This window comes from Emys orbicularis, chromosome 1 (genome assembly GCF_028017835.1).
Source record: "Emys orbicularis isolate rEmyOrb1 chromosome 1, rEmyOrb1.hap1, whole genome shotgun sequence".
NCBI classification, from domain to species: Eukaryota; Metazoa; Chordata; order Testudines; family Emydidae; genus Emys; species Emys orbicularis.
In genome coordinates, this window is record NC_088683.1 from 96,764,619 (window position 1) to 96,778,861 (window position 14,243).

The following is a 14,243-nucleotide window of genomic DNA, read 5'->3' on the forward strand; positions in this document are numbered from 1 at the left end:
TAATAAATTTGTTAGTCTCTAAGGTGCCACAAGTACTCCTGTTCTTTCTGATTATTGCCTCACTCAAAGAGAGAAGCCAGTCTACAGCCTCTGTTGCTGGGCTCCCAATGTCCTCTAATGATGTTGTTTTTCATAAAGTGGTGTCTGCCAGCATGAGATTCAGAATTGAGGGGTGTAAATTAAAAATACCATATTCTAAATATGTCAGTGTGCTGTTCCCTACAAGCACTTTCTAACCACTGCATTGAGTGAGAGGAGAACATTTACCCCAAACCAGTTTAACCCTCTAGAGTCAGCCTCTTCCTTTATTTCATCAATAACTAGGGTTTCTCTGCTCACTACCCTCCCCCTGGCCAGCTGTGGAGCACGTGAATGGACCTGTTTGCGCTGTCATCCAAGGTGCGCTCAAACCACTGCACGGAGGCTGTATGGAGTGGATTCAGGACCAGAGTCATCAGGTGGCGAGCCAGGCTGCAGCAGCGCTCTGAACGCATTGGATTCCTCTTGTAAGGCATGGCGCTGGAACCTGCAGGCAAGAAAAATATGGGGTGGTAAAAGAGAAGATGATAAAAAGAGGGCAGGAGACAAAACACACAGAAGAGGAGAAATCAAAGATACTGGCCTTCCCAAGAGAGAAAAAAATCCATTGTTCACTTTTCAGACTGATTCATACTATGCAGAGACACAAGGTGGGAGAGGTAATATCTTTTATTGGACCAATTTGTGTGGTGAAAGAGAGACGCTTTCGAGCTTATACTGAGCTCTTCAAGCTCAAAAACTTGTCTCTCTCTCACCAATAGAAGTTGGTCCAATAAAAGATATTGCTTCACCCACCTTGTCTCTCTAATATTCTGGGACCAGCACTGCATCATACTATGCAGGTCTTTTCGAAACCACCTCCCCGCCCACCGAACCAGAACTATATCTGTACTTGCAGGGAAGAAAGTGGGGGCCTTAACTCCTAACTCTGCAAGATTACTTTATCAATATAAAAGAAAGAAATGAGGCTGAGCTACTTTAGTGTGCTGTATTTCGCACTTCTGCTCAATGGCCTACCCATGAAAGTTAGCAACCTGCAGCGACAGTGACTGAAAGTCTGAGGGTTCAATATTTAAAAAGTGACCTGTCAATATTTAAAAAGCCTGTCACTCTAGTATGGCTGAGGTAACTGACATGGGTGAGGATCAAAAATGCTGACTCATCCTACAACACCAACTTGGGTGACTGGGCCTTCTCAGTTCTGGCTTCACAGGTCTGGAATTCTCTCCCCTTCTCTATATACATCACAGCTACATCAGGGACCTCTTTCAGTACAAGGCTCCAGCCTGGTTTTACTCTTCCAAGTTTGTTAATATACAAATGACAGCAATACTGAGCCAATTAACTTTAATGGGAGTGGACAGTGCACCACTCCTTTCAGAATCAGTCCCTTATCTATGCTGGGGTGGGGAGCAAGGGCATTATTATTTCTGCACTTTGACTTATTTGGGACAAAATTGGATTTTGTTTGTTAATGAATCGTTAGACCTAAAGTGTGCAGGCAAAGATAGATTAAAAAAATTAAACTTTTTAATTAAAAGCAATTTATGCCAGTGACATCACTATTGTTGCTGGGAAGAAGGTGCTGGTGAGGCGATCACAAGGCCAATGAAAAGATAAGCTAACTGGAACACGCATCATGAACCAATGTCTGCCACCCTTACCAATCTGGTCTGTCTCGAAAGGCTCCTCTATCTCCTTGAGGTTGGCCAGAAGGCGGATGTCAGTACAGATCTAAGAAAAAGCAACAAGAGCAAATGAACAAAGCTGTTCTCACAGGTACTAGGTAGTGTGCCTGGGGACACTGTGTGTCTATGTCCATGGAGTAGCTTGGGGGAAGAGAGAATAATTCCCTTCAAAAAGTGAGCAACTCCAAAATTAAGGCTTTAGCCTTCTTATGAAAAAATTAAGGTTCAATCTATATTACAAATTAATCACATCTGTATCCACATTACACAACCAGAGAGCTGCAATCAGGTTTCTGGACAGGGTAGCACCTCAGAAATGATAGAGGCCAATTTCCACAGGGGTTGCAATTTTTCTGAAACTTCCTAATTTATACTTAAAAAGCTCAAGTCAAAAGAATGGGGAAGAGGGAAGGGATGTTTGTCCTACTGAGATATGACAGGATTCCATGAACAGCCAAGGGAGAGAAGATAAATTAGTAAACTTTGATACACCATTTAAGTCTACATTGTGCTTAAACACTGAAACGTTCACTGACCAGAGAACATACAGTCTAAATAAGACCACAGGTTGGAAGTGCAGGCAAGGGAGGGTGTGGGGATAATCAAAGAAAGGAAAAATCCCACAAGGACTTATCTTCATGAGGAACGTACTGGGGGAGGAAATGGTGAGATTTTAAAATATGTTCCATTAGGGAGGGCATTTATTCTAACTGGATTAGCTTTAACACAAATTTGATTGCTATCTTGCTTGGGATCTCCCCCCATAGGGTCTTTCTACGTGAATTCATTTTAATCGCCCTTTGCACCACCCTCAAGTAAGAAATCAGGTATGGGATCTCTCCTGGTGCTCTGATATCTGAGACAAAACATCCAGTGAAGAATTAGTCTGGTAGAGCAGAGAACAGTTAAGCACTCAACTCCAACTCATGTTTCCTGCGGAAAGTGTTCTGCACCAGGATCTCCCTCCCCAACCTCCTCAGATTGACAATGTTTCCCTTCCCCTTCCATACTGAGTTTGGAGACAGGGACCTCACCTTGTGTATGGATGCCCCTAGACTGGCTAGCACAGATAGGACTTCAACATCCACTTTGCGGCTGTAGGTCTGCCCTGTGACAAGATAAGCTCTGGAAACAAAAACAAAGATAAAGCCCTCCAGACACAAGCACCATTAAAATAGGACTGAGTGAGTATGCGCTCTGCAGGGGCACCATGCTGCAGAGCTCTGCCTGGCTAACACCTGCAATACTTCACTTGACTTCCTGGCTTCTCATTCACACTAGTGGGACACTTGATTCACGCTCCTGTGCTCCTTGGGCTGGCATGCAGGCAGGTAGAGACAGGGGAGGAAGAACAGTAGCCCATACTTTGACAGAGTGAAAAAAGTGTAAGGGAGAGAAGTAGAAACAGAGACCTAGCCGAGAGGTGGAGTTTCCTTCACAGAGCTGCATTGTGGAGTGTGGGTTGGAAAGGAACAGAACCAGGTGAAAGTGCTTTCTAAATGTGAGCCCAACTGAATGGAAATTAGTTAGCTGGATAGAAGAACTTGTGTTGCTGCGGACAGTGGGAGAAGGTGTCAGGCTATTAATTCTCCTCAGCATATTTTAGAGTTCAAGGTAAGCAAGCTTTTTACTTACCGCTTAAATCCCGCCTTCACAGTCACCAGCCTGTCCAGCTCCTCCACCTCAGGAGAAAACAGATAGGAACCTCAGAACGTAGTGACTGAAGTGTCAAACATGCAGGGCTAAGGGATACTGACAGAGGACCAAAATGTAAAGGCTTCAACTCCCCCTCCCTTCTGAACACACTAAGAGCTCTGCAAGCACACCTCAACCCTGTCCTGAAGCACCCCCACTATTACAATTCTGCTCTCCCAGAGCTCTGCCAATGAACCTTCATAGTGACCCACAGTGTCCATGCTTATTCGACCCCAGACCCTCTCCTCCCCCACAAGTCATCTTCTCAACCCGCTTACTGGGAATTTTGATCACTGGATTGATGACTCACTTTATCATGATCTCCCTCAAACAGCTGCAAGAAGCTGGCCTGGGTGCCAGTGGTGCCTTTCACACCACGAAATCGCAAGTCGTCTCGAGCCCGCTCCAGGTTCCGCAGGTCCATGCACAGGTCCTGGATCCACAGGCAGCAGCGTTTCCCCACTGTGGTTAGCTGTGCAGGCCTGAGAGTAAGCAAGGCAGATTGTCATTGTGTCACCACCTGCACACAGACTTTGCACAGCCTCGCTAGGAAGGCAGGCACTCAAGATACCACTGTAACGAGAACCATCATGACTCCTTCCTTTCGAATCTGAAGGGTCGGAGAGAAGAGACGGTAACGAAGGAGCTGAAAGGCCCAGTTTATGGAGAAGAGATTTAAAAGCTAAATATACGGACATCTGGGAGCCACTAGGGGAAAGGAGCTGCAAAACTATGCCACACCATGCCCCACCTCCTGAAACACACAACCATCAGCAAGTGAATAGCTTCTTTAAATCTAATATTCATTAGATCTTTTTTTAAATTAATGGAGATATTCTATCTCCTAGAACTGGAAGGGACCTTGAGAGGTCATCAAGTCCAGCCCCCTGCCTTCACTAGCAGGACCAAGTACTGATTTTGCCCCAGATCCCTAAGTGGCCCCCTCAAGGATTGAACTCACAACCCTGGGTTTAGCAGGCCAATGCTCAAACCACTGAGCTATCCCTCCCCCTCCCTTATTCCACAACTCTTTAAATTTAATACCATTAAGGATGCTGGTCCACCTCCAGACTTCCTGTAACATCCTAAAAAGCAGAAGTGGTCAGACAGTCCTCTTGCAGCCAAAATGGCTGACCAGGGAGAGACCACCCCTCTGAGACAAGATGAAATTGTGGACTAGCTAAAACAAATTGAGTGAACAGACTATTTTAAGAAACCTATCTGAAGATATAAGTGAGATCAAATATGTTACTAGCACACATCAAGCTAATTTGCAAAGCTTGGCATTAAGACTAGAGGAAGCTAGAATCTCCTTGCTAGAAGACACAGTCTGCACAACTATAACCCAAAGCAACAGGAAAAAACTATTAACACACTGCAAGTAAGGTTAATTATCTCAAGGGAAGATCAAGGAGAAAATCCTGAGAATTGTAGGTTTCCCACAAGGGCTGGAAAAGGGAGACCTGTGGAATTTTTACCCACCATGATGCCAGTGCTTCTCTCTCTTCTCCCTGATCAGAACTTAGATACTGAGAGCCCACCTCTCCTTTGCATCCAAACCCTCTCCAAATGCAAAGCCCCAAGCCAGAATTGTAAGATTTTAAACATGCAATATTAAGGAACTCATTCTTAAAAAAGCCTCTGAACTGAAAAACCTAATATGAAAGTGACACAGGCTGATGATCTTCCTGGATTACACCAAGGACATGGTGGAAAAGAGGACTACATTCAATAGATCAAGGGCACTAGCCAAAGGATTGGGTTTGGACTACTTCATCTTCTTCCAGGCTACTTTCAACATTAAAAGGGAAGATAAGATAAGATGCTTAGTTTTGTGACAGCAGAAGCAGCTGACAGGTATCTGATCCCACTATACGCCATAGAAGATACAGCCAGGATGCAATAAAACAACATTACCAGATCAGTTACTGCAGTGGTGGAATTCAGTTCTCAATCTAACAAACTGTACAGGGCAAATCCACCATTTTATCTCCTCCTTCCCTGGTGTCACTTCTTTGATGTTCCCTGGTTTCACAGGGAAACAGCTGGGGAGCAAGATGGTGCGAACAAGGATCTCATCTTTGACTGAATTATGCCCCTGCTGGCCCTCCAGCTGGATTCAGGAAGCAGCTGGGTTCCAGCTGCTGCTGTTGGGAAGTTGGAGTGCTACAATAGGGACACACCTGTTTTGCCTGCATCTACCCTACCCCCCTGTCCCTCATGATTCCAGTGCACTGGGGTACACCCACCTTTGAGACCCTGACTCCAAGTAAACGACTTCACCAGATGCAGGGACTCTTTACACTTGTGGATTGGCAAGGCTCAACAGAGACATGTGATTTTGTTTCCCTCCCCCTGGAACTTTTTCCAACCCCCGCCTTCCCTCAACGATTTTACTTTCTTTCATCCCCATCTAATTTTCTGTATTTCAAGTTTATAGTAAATCTGGAAATATTCAATCCATTTCCCCTAAACCTACACTTGTGAGAGATTCCAGATCTAAACAATGTAATGAAGATTTCAGTTTAATGATGAATCTTTTCAATTCCCCTACTATAAAGAAATGTGATCTTCTAAAATGCTATCCAAGAATAGTTATTATTGCTGGGTATGATTTACCAAATTATTGATAATGTGTTAGTATGAGTGTCAGTTTTTTCAGTAATATTAGTTCAGGTTCTTTTCTTTAGTTTTTATTTTTGGAAAATGAGTTGAAATACATGTTATGCTGATTTACATTGCTGATGTAATTAACTATTGGGCAATGGAATTCACACTATAATCCAACATGGACAAAGCTATAGTGGGAAAAGCTTAAGCAGAACTGTCCTGCTACTGAACTCATGTGCAGATAATCCAGATATGTCAGAATATGATTATTTAAACAATTTGTATAACTTTCTTATATATCTACTATAGACTTGTTAAGTTTAGATGCTAACCTTCTTCCCCCAGAAACCATGCCCTCCCTTGAGATGAAATATTTCTTCTTTAAAAGAATTAGAGAGAATCCAATTATATCCTGAGTGTTTTGTTTTGTTTTGTTGGGGGCAGGGAGGGTTAAGTGAGTGACAAGGCCACCCCCTTGTAATCCTCCTGGACTTATTCAAACTGAAACAGGACCTAAGTTACGTATTTTTTTAAGTGAACCTTGGAAAACATTGATCACTTCATTTCTTTTTCTCAATTTTTCTATCTTTTAGCTTTCCTGATCTGTCTCACCCTGTCCCCTTTCCATTCCCTTTCATGTCCCTGGTGCGGTGAGGGGAACTCAGATATAACTTTCCTAGATCTGGAATTAACAATAGCCCAAGCAATGACACTATTCGGGCCCCTGATAGAGAGATATTTGACCTAAAAGCATTCTTTGTGGCTAATATTATATATTGTGTTTCTTGGAACATCAAAAGGGTCAATCATCCATTAAAAAGAAAAAGAATTATCACTCATCCAAAAACAATGAAAGCAGATATTATCTTCCTATAGAAAACCCACCTTAATGGCTTGGAGGCAAAGAAATTTAGGAGAGAATGGATGTTTAACAATTTCTCCTCCACAGTCAAAGGCCTAGCAATAGTGTTTCACAAAAGACTCGATTTACAAATTCTAGATGTAAATAAAGATGAGGAAGTTAGATTTTTGGTGGTGAAGGCTATGATCTCTGACTGTCTATATATACCCTAATTATTGTATGATTATTTATATGGACCAAATAAAGATGATCCAAATGTTTTTAAACAAGTTTTTTTCCAAAATTAATTAATATCCCACTAGAATCAATCATCATAGCAGGAGATTTTAATGAGCTGTCGGACACTTTTTTAGATAAGTGAGGCCAGCCCGAGCATATACAATCACATACTAGAAACATTACAGAAGATTATATGGAAGAATTGGGGTTAAAAGATGTATGTTGGTTGCAGAATGCCAAAACGAAGGATTTTGCTTTTTTTTCCCTCCCCACATTCCACATATTCACACACAGATTTCTTAATAATTTCTATGATTCTGGTGTACTCACTGCTTAATAACGAAATCAAGTCTATCATGATCTCTGATCATGCACCAGGGTTACTACAATCTTCCCCTCCCAACACAAACTGGACTTGTAGAAGATGGAGACTGTACTTTTGTCTTTTGAAAGATAAACATTTTCAGAACTATGTCACTGAAGAAATTTTATTTTTCAAAACAAATAACACGCCACAGAGATCCTGATCTACCCTAAGGCCTTGGCTACACTTGCGAGTTACAGCGCTGTAAAGGCTCCCCCAGAGCTGTAACTCACTCCCCGTCCACACTGGCAAGGCATTTGCAGCGCTGTATCTCCGTGGTTGCAGCACTGCATGTACTCCACCTCTCCGAGAGGAACAGCGAGTATTGCGCTGCTTCTGCCGCGCTGCGGCGCCAGCGTGGCCGCCCAATGCACTGTGAATGGCCTCCAGAATTATTCGGCAGTATCCCACAATGCCTGTTCTAGCCACTCTGGTCATCAGTTCAAACTCTACTGCCCTGGCCTCAGGTAACCAACCATGTGACCCACCCTTTACATTCCCCAGGAATTTTAAAAATCCCCTTCCTGTTTGCTCAGCCTGGCATGGTGTGGAGTGCTATCAGCGAATCTTTCCAGGTGACCATGCCTCCACGCGCCAAGCGAGCCCCAGCATGGAGCAATGGCGAGTTGCTGGACCTCATCAGTGTTTGGGGGGAGGAAGCTGTACAGTCCCAGCTGCGCTCCAGCCATAGGAATTACGATACCTTCGGGAAGGTATCAAAGGACATGATGGAAAGAGGCCATGACCGGGACCCCCTGCAGTGCAGGATTAAAGTGAAGGAGCAGCGGAGTGCCTACCGCAAAGCCCGCAACGCAAACGGCCGCTCGGGTGCTCCCCCCGCGACCTGACGATTGTACAAAGAGCTGGATGTGATACTTGAGGTTAACCCCACCTCCACTCCGAGCACCACCATAGACACTTCAGAGCTGGGGGGGGGGAGGAGGAGGAGGAAAACGGGAGTGATGGTGGTGGGCCAGATGGAGACATCCCGGAATCCCTGGAGCCATGCAGCCAGGAGCTCTTCTCGAGCCAGGAGGAAGGTAGCCAGTCGCAGCGGCCGGTACTTGGTGGAGGACAAACAGAAGAGCAGGTTCCCGGTAAGCGGGTTTTTTTTTTTTCCAGGAAGGAATTTTTTCGGTGCGGGCTCTTTGGGAGAGGAGGGTTAGGCATGCATGCCTAGATGCGGAATAGTGCATTGATGTGGTTTATCACATCGCGGTAATCGGCCTCGGTAATCTCCTCGAATGTCTCATCCAGAACGTGTGCAATGCACTTGCGCAGGTTTATCGGGAGAGCCACCGTGGTCCTTGTCCCAGCCAGGCTAACGTGTCTGCGCCACTGTGCGGTGAGGGGACCATTGCTGCACACAGGCAAGCTGCATATGGGCCAGGGCGGAAGCCGCATTGCAGTAGAAGACCCTCCCTTGCTTCCCAGGTCACCCTCAGCAGCGAGATATCGTCCAGGACGAACTCCTGTGGAAAATGTTGGGACAGTGTTCAGTGTAGGTGCCCCCTGAAGCTGTTGGCTCTCCCCAAGGCACAGAAACCCAGAGGACAGCGCAGCCCTGAAACAATCAGTCCCCCTTACTCACCATTTTGAGGCTCCCATGGGATGTGTGCTCTGTTTCGGACGGGAAAATTATGTTATTGTGTAGACCCTGTGTGTTTTCTACTCCTTAAGTGCGGGGGGAATCATTACTCTGTCTGGTATAAACAATGCTGCCTCTGTTAAATGTTGCATTTTGCCTATACAGCTGCATCAACCTTGAGACCTCAGCCGTCCCTCTTATCGCCTGCTCAGAGACTGCAAAGACTCAGGAAAAGACCGCGAAAAAGCAAAGAAGACATGCTGCAAGAAGTGATGCGGCAATGTATTAAAGAGAATGAGAAAGCACAGAACTGGAGGGAGAGAGAAAGCAGGATCCGCCAGGAAAATGCAGCGCACCGGCGGCAAAGCACCACGCACCGGCAGCGAAGCACCGATAGGCTCATAAGCATCCTGGAGCGCCAAGCAGACGCTATCCAGGAGCTGGTAGCCATGCAGAAAGAGGAGCAGTACCGCAAACGCCCCCCCCCCCCACAGCCCTTGTCCCAAAACTCTTTCCGTTGTGCCCCACTGTCACCTCCAACCCACTTTCTCCAACTTCCGTGTTCTTCACGCCACCCACTGCCTCCAACACCAGTATCTTCACCACCCAGCCCTGAAAACCATGACCCTTACCCTCTGCACTCAGCCCCCATCACCATGCAGTATAGCTATCCTGAAGTGCAGCACTCACTGCACAGCACACCAGACAGGACATACGCGAATCTGTGATTGTACCGTTCCCCACTCCACCCCCTTGTTTCTTTTCAATAAATGGATTTTTTGGCTTTGAAAACATTCTTTATTATTGCATAAAGTAAAAGACTCCTTAGCCCAGGAAATAAACAGGCACTGCAAGTCTGCTTAGCAAACACTGATTCCTAAAGATTGGAACTACTGCACTTCACTCCCGTGCAGGGCACCAGATATCACTGCTGGTTTTCAGCCTCAAATTGCTCCCTCAAGGCATCCCTAATCCTTGCAGCCCCGCGCTGGGCCCCTGTAATAGCCCTGCTCTCTGGCTGTGCAAATTCAGCCTCCAGGTGTTGAACCTCGGAGGTCCATGCCTGAGTGAAGCTTTCACCCTTCCCTTCACAAATATTATGGAGGGCACAGCACGCGGTTATAACTGCGGGGATGCTGTTTTCGGCCAAGTCCAGGTTCCCATACAGAGATCGCCAGCGGGCCTTTAAACGGCCAAAGGCACACTCCACAGTCATTCGGCACTGGCTCAGCCTGTAGTTGAACCGTTCCTTGCTGCTGTCAAGGCTCCCTGTGTAGGGTTTCATGAGCCACGGCATTAACGGGTAAGCGGGATCTCCAAGGATCACAATGGGCATTTCAACTTCCCCTACCGTGATCTTCCGCTCTGGGAAAAAAGTCCCGGCCTGCATCTTCCTGAACAGCCAAGTGTTCCGAAAGATGCGTGCGTCATGCACCTTTCCGGGCCAGCCTGTGTTAATGTCACTGAAACGCCCACTGTGATCCACAAGCGCCTGGAGAACCATAGAGAAATACCCCTTCCGATTAACGTACTCGGATCCTAGGTGGGGTGGTGCCAGAATAGAAATGAGCGTCCTATCTATCGCCCCTCCACAGTTAGGGAACCCCATTTGTGCAAAGCCATCCACTATTTCCTGCACGTTACCCAGAGTCACGGTTCTTCTGAGTAGGATGCGATTAATGGCCTTGCAAACTTGCATCAACACGATTCCAGTGGTCGACTTTCCCACTCCAAACTGGTTTGTGACCGACTGGTAGCTGTTTGGAGTTGCCAGCTTCCAGATTGCAATAGCCACCCGCTTCTCCACTGGCAGGGCAGCTCTCAATCTCGTGTCCTTGCACCGCAGGGTGGGGGCAAGCTCCTAACATAGTCCCATGAAAGTGGCTTTTCTCATCCGAAAGTAGATTTTTTTTGTTACATAAAATTGCACTAAAAAACAAAACAATGCAAAACTTTAGAGCCTATAAGTCCACTCAGTCCTACTTCTTGTTCAGCCAATCACTAAGACAAATAAGTTTGTTTACATTTACGGGAGATAATGCTGCCCCCTTCTTATTTACATTGTCACCAGAAAGTGAGAACAGGCATTCGCATGGCACTTTTGTAACCGGCATTGCAAGGTATTTACGTGCCAGATATGCTAAACATTCATATGCCTCTTCATGCTTCGGCACCATTCCAGAGGACAGGCTTCCATGCTGATGACGCTCGTTAAAAAAATAATGCGTTAATTAAATTTGTGACTGAACTCCTTGGGGGAGAATTGCATATCTGCGGCTCTGTTTTACGCGCATTCTGCCATATATTTCATGTTATACTAGTCTCGGATGATGACCCACCACATGTTCATTTTAAGAACACTTTTGCAGATTTGACAAAACTCAAAGAAGGTACCAATGTGAGATTTCTAAAGATAACTACAGCACTTGACCCAAGGTTTAAGAATCTGAAGTGCCTTCCAAAATCTGAGAGGGATGAGGTGTGGAGCATGATTTCAGAAGTCTTAAAAGAGCAATACTCGGATGCAGAAACTACAGAACCCAAACCACGAAAAAAGAAAATCAACCTTCTGCTAGTGGCATCTGACTCTGATGATGAAAATGAACATGCATCGGTCCACACTGCTTTGGATTGTTATCATCAGCATGGACGCATGTCCTCTGGAATGGTGGATGAAGCATGAAGGGACATGTGCATCTGGCATGTAAATATCTTGAGACGCCGGCTGCAACAGTGCCATGTGAACGAACGCCTGTTCTCACTTTCAGGTGACATTGTGAACAAGAAACATGCAGCATTATCTCCTGCAAACATAAACAAACTTGTTTGTCTGAGCAATTGTCTGAACAAGCAATAGGACTGAGTGGACTTGTAGGCACTAAAGTTTGATATTGTTTTATTTTTGAATGCAGTTTTTTTTTTACATAATTCTATATTTGAAAGTTCAACTTTCATGATAAAGAGATTGCACTACAGTACTTGTATTAGGTGAATTGAAAAATAGTATTTCTTTTGTTTTTTACAGTGCAAATATTTGTAATAAAAAATAAATATAAAGTGAGTTCTATACACTTAGTATTCTGTGTTGTAATTGAAATCAATATATTTGAAAATGTAGAAAACATCCACAAATATTTAAATAAATTATATTCTATTATTATTTAATGGTGCAATTAATCACAATTAATTTTTTTAATCGCTTGGCAGCCCTAGCATAAAGTAAATAGACTGACTTCAGCAGAAGCCAAATTTGCTCTTTTTAGACTCAAACAAACATCGGGAGAGAGAGTAGGAAAAATTCTTACATAGAGATTAAAAGTGAGAGGTCAAAGTCCCAAATAGTATCAATCAAATCAGAACAAGGGTGGGTTATTGCTAATCACAAAGAGATCAATGATCAATTTTTGAAATTCCACCAGGCTCTTTTCAATAATGATTTACCACCTGACTCAGAAGAACTGAATAATGTTGTTAAAACTCTTAACCTCCCACAAATCTCAGAAGAGCAGCAGGCCAGGCTGGCCTCTCCCTTGCAATCAGAGGAAATAATCAAGGCCAGGAAAGAAATGGGTCTCAGCAAGACCCTGAGCCCTGATTGTCTACTGATAGAATTCGATCAAAGTCTCAAAGAAATTCTGGTCCCTCAGCTGTTCTACATTTACAAAGATACCTTAAAGAAATGTACATTACCTCCTACTATGAGGGAAGCACTAAATACTGTACTAATTAAACCGGGTAAGGAAGCGCAAAAGCTATAGACTCATCTCTTTAGTCAATACTGATATATAAAAATACTTTCAAAAATATTGCCCAAGAGGCTTGAAAAAGTAACAAGTGATAAGGTTCACCCCAAATCAGGTGGGATTTATTAAAAAAGGCATGGTTCAGATAACACATCAGTTGATTTATATTATGGCATTCCATTAACATGCTAGAAATTCCGATGCAATCATTTCACTCAATGCAGAGAAAGCCTTTGACAGAATGAACTAGCAATATCTGTTTCTTACCCTGGATAAATTTGGCTTGGGAAAATCCTTTATTTCATGGGTATAGCTGTTATGTTTCAATCCCAACTCTCGTACCCTAACAAACAGTGTAATATTTCCCACCTTTGATCTGTTTCAGGGAAGTAGACAGAGATGCCCCCTCTCCCCACTCCCATTCAATCTAGCATTAGAACCACTTGCAGTACTAATTAGGGAACACCAAGATATTCAATGGATCAAATCAGGAACTCTGGCCAAACAAAAATCCTTCTATATGCAGATGTCATCCTCCTATTTATTAAAAACCCAGGTCAATCTATTCCAAATATTACAAACAATAGATAACTGTGGTAAATTCTCTGGCTACAGGATTAATTGGGTAAGTCAGAAGCAATGAAGATCTCATTAGATCTAGCTGGAAGTAGCTCTCCTATAGGGACATTTAGATGGCATCAGACAAACCTCAGATAGCTTGGCATCTTGTTCCCTAAGGAAATTAAAAACATACTCAAGGTTAACCTAGCCCCATTAATCATGCAGTCAAACGATTTAAACAGATGGAAGGCACTACCCCCTCCCTTCGGGTGGGCGGGCGAGGGGGGGGAGGGATGAATGCCCTTCCCAAGATACTTTTTATTCTGAATTCTCCCCTCCCTCCATATTCCTTTTATTTTACTGAAATCGACAACATGTTCAGGTCTTTCTTGTAGGTGCTGGTAACAAACCCAGAACATCCTTACAAAGATTACAGCCCCGTCAATACAGGTTGGTTTAGATTTCCCAACTTCACACTTTATGATAAGGCAATAATTTTTAGCCAAGCAGCACAGTGGCTTGTTCTTCGTGCTGTACAGCCCAAGATTGGCTCCAGCTGGAGGCAGAATTGGTTGCTCCTTTACCCCTTTCCAATGCGGTGCACTTGGATTACTACAAATTCCCTAAAGAGCAATTACCAACGGTTGTGGCAGCCAGAAATACTTGGCATGCTATTTTGAAATTTAAAGACTACCCTCCTTCTACATACCAAGGCCTCTATGTGAAGTAACTTGAAACTCTGTATAAAAAGGAAACCCCATCATTTGGCCAGATAGGATTAGGAAAGGGATTTTGACCATCAATCAACTTATTGAAAATGATACTTTCCTCCATTTTACAATATTAAAAGGAAGTTTTGGTCTAGAGATTAAGA

At 44.2% G+C, this 14,243-nt stretch overlaps 1 protein-coding gene across 1 annotated transcript in view; it reads right to left on the reverse strand.

Annotated features, from left to right (window-relative positions):
• The window catches only part of ADSL (adenylosuccinate lyase), a 45,128-nt gene that overhangs the window by 4,327 nt on the left and 26,558 nt on the right, over positions 1-14,243 (reverse strand). The window contains exons 5-9 of the mRNA XM_065408252.1: positions 3,733-3,904; positions 3,363-3,409; positions 2,762-2,852; positions 1,704-1,773; positions 379-526 (exon numbers count right to left, since the gene is read on the reverse strand). Coding sequence (XP_065264324.1) covers positions 379-526; positions 1,704-1,773; positions 2,762-2,852; positions 3,363-3,409; positions 3,733-3,904 — 528 coding nt within the window. The remainder of the gene's footprint in view (positions 1-378; positions 527-1,703; positions 1,774-2,761; positions 2,853-3,362; positions 3,410-3,732; positions 3,905-14,243) is intronic.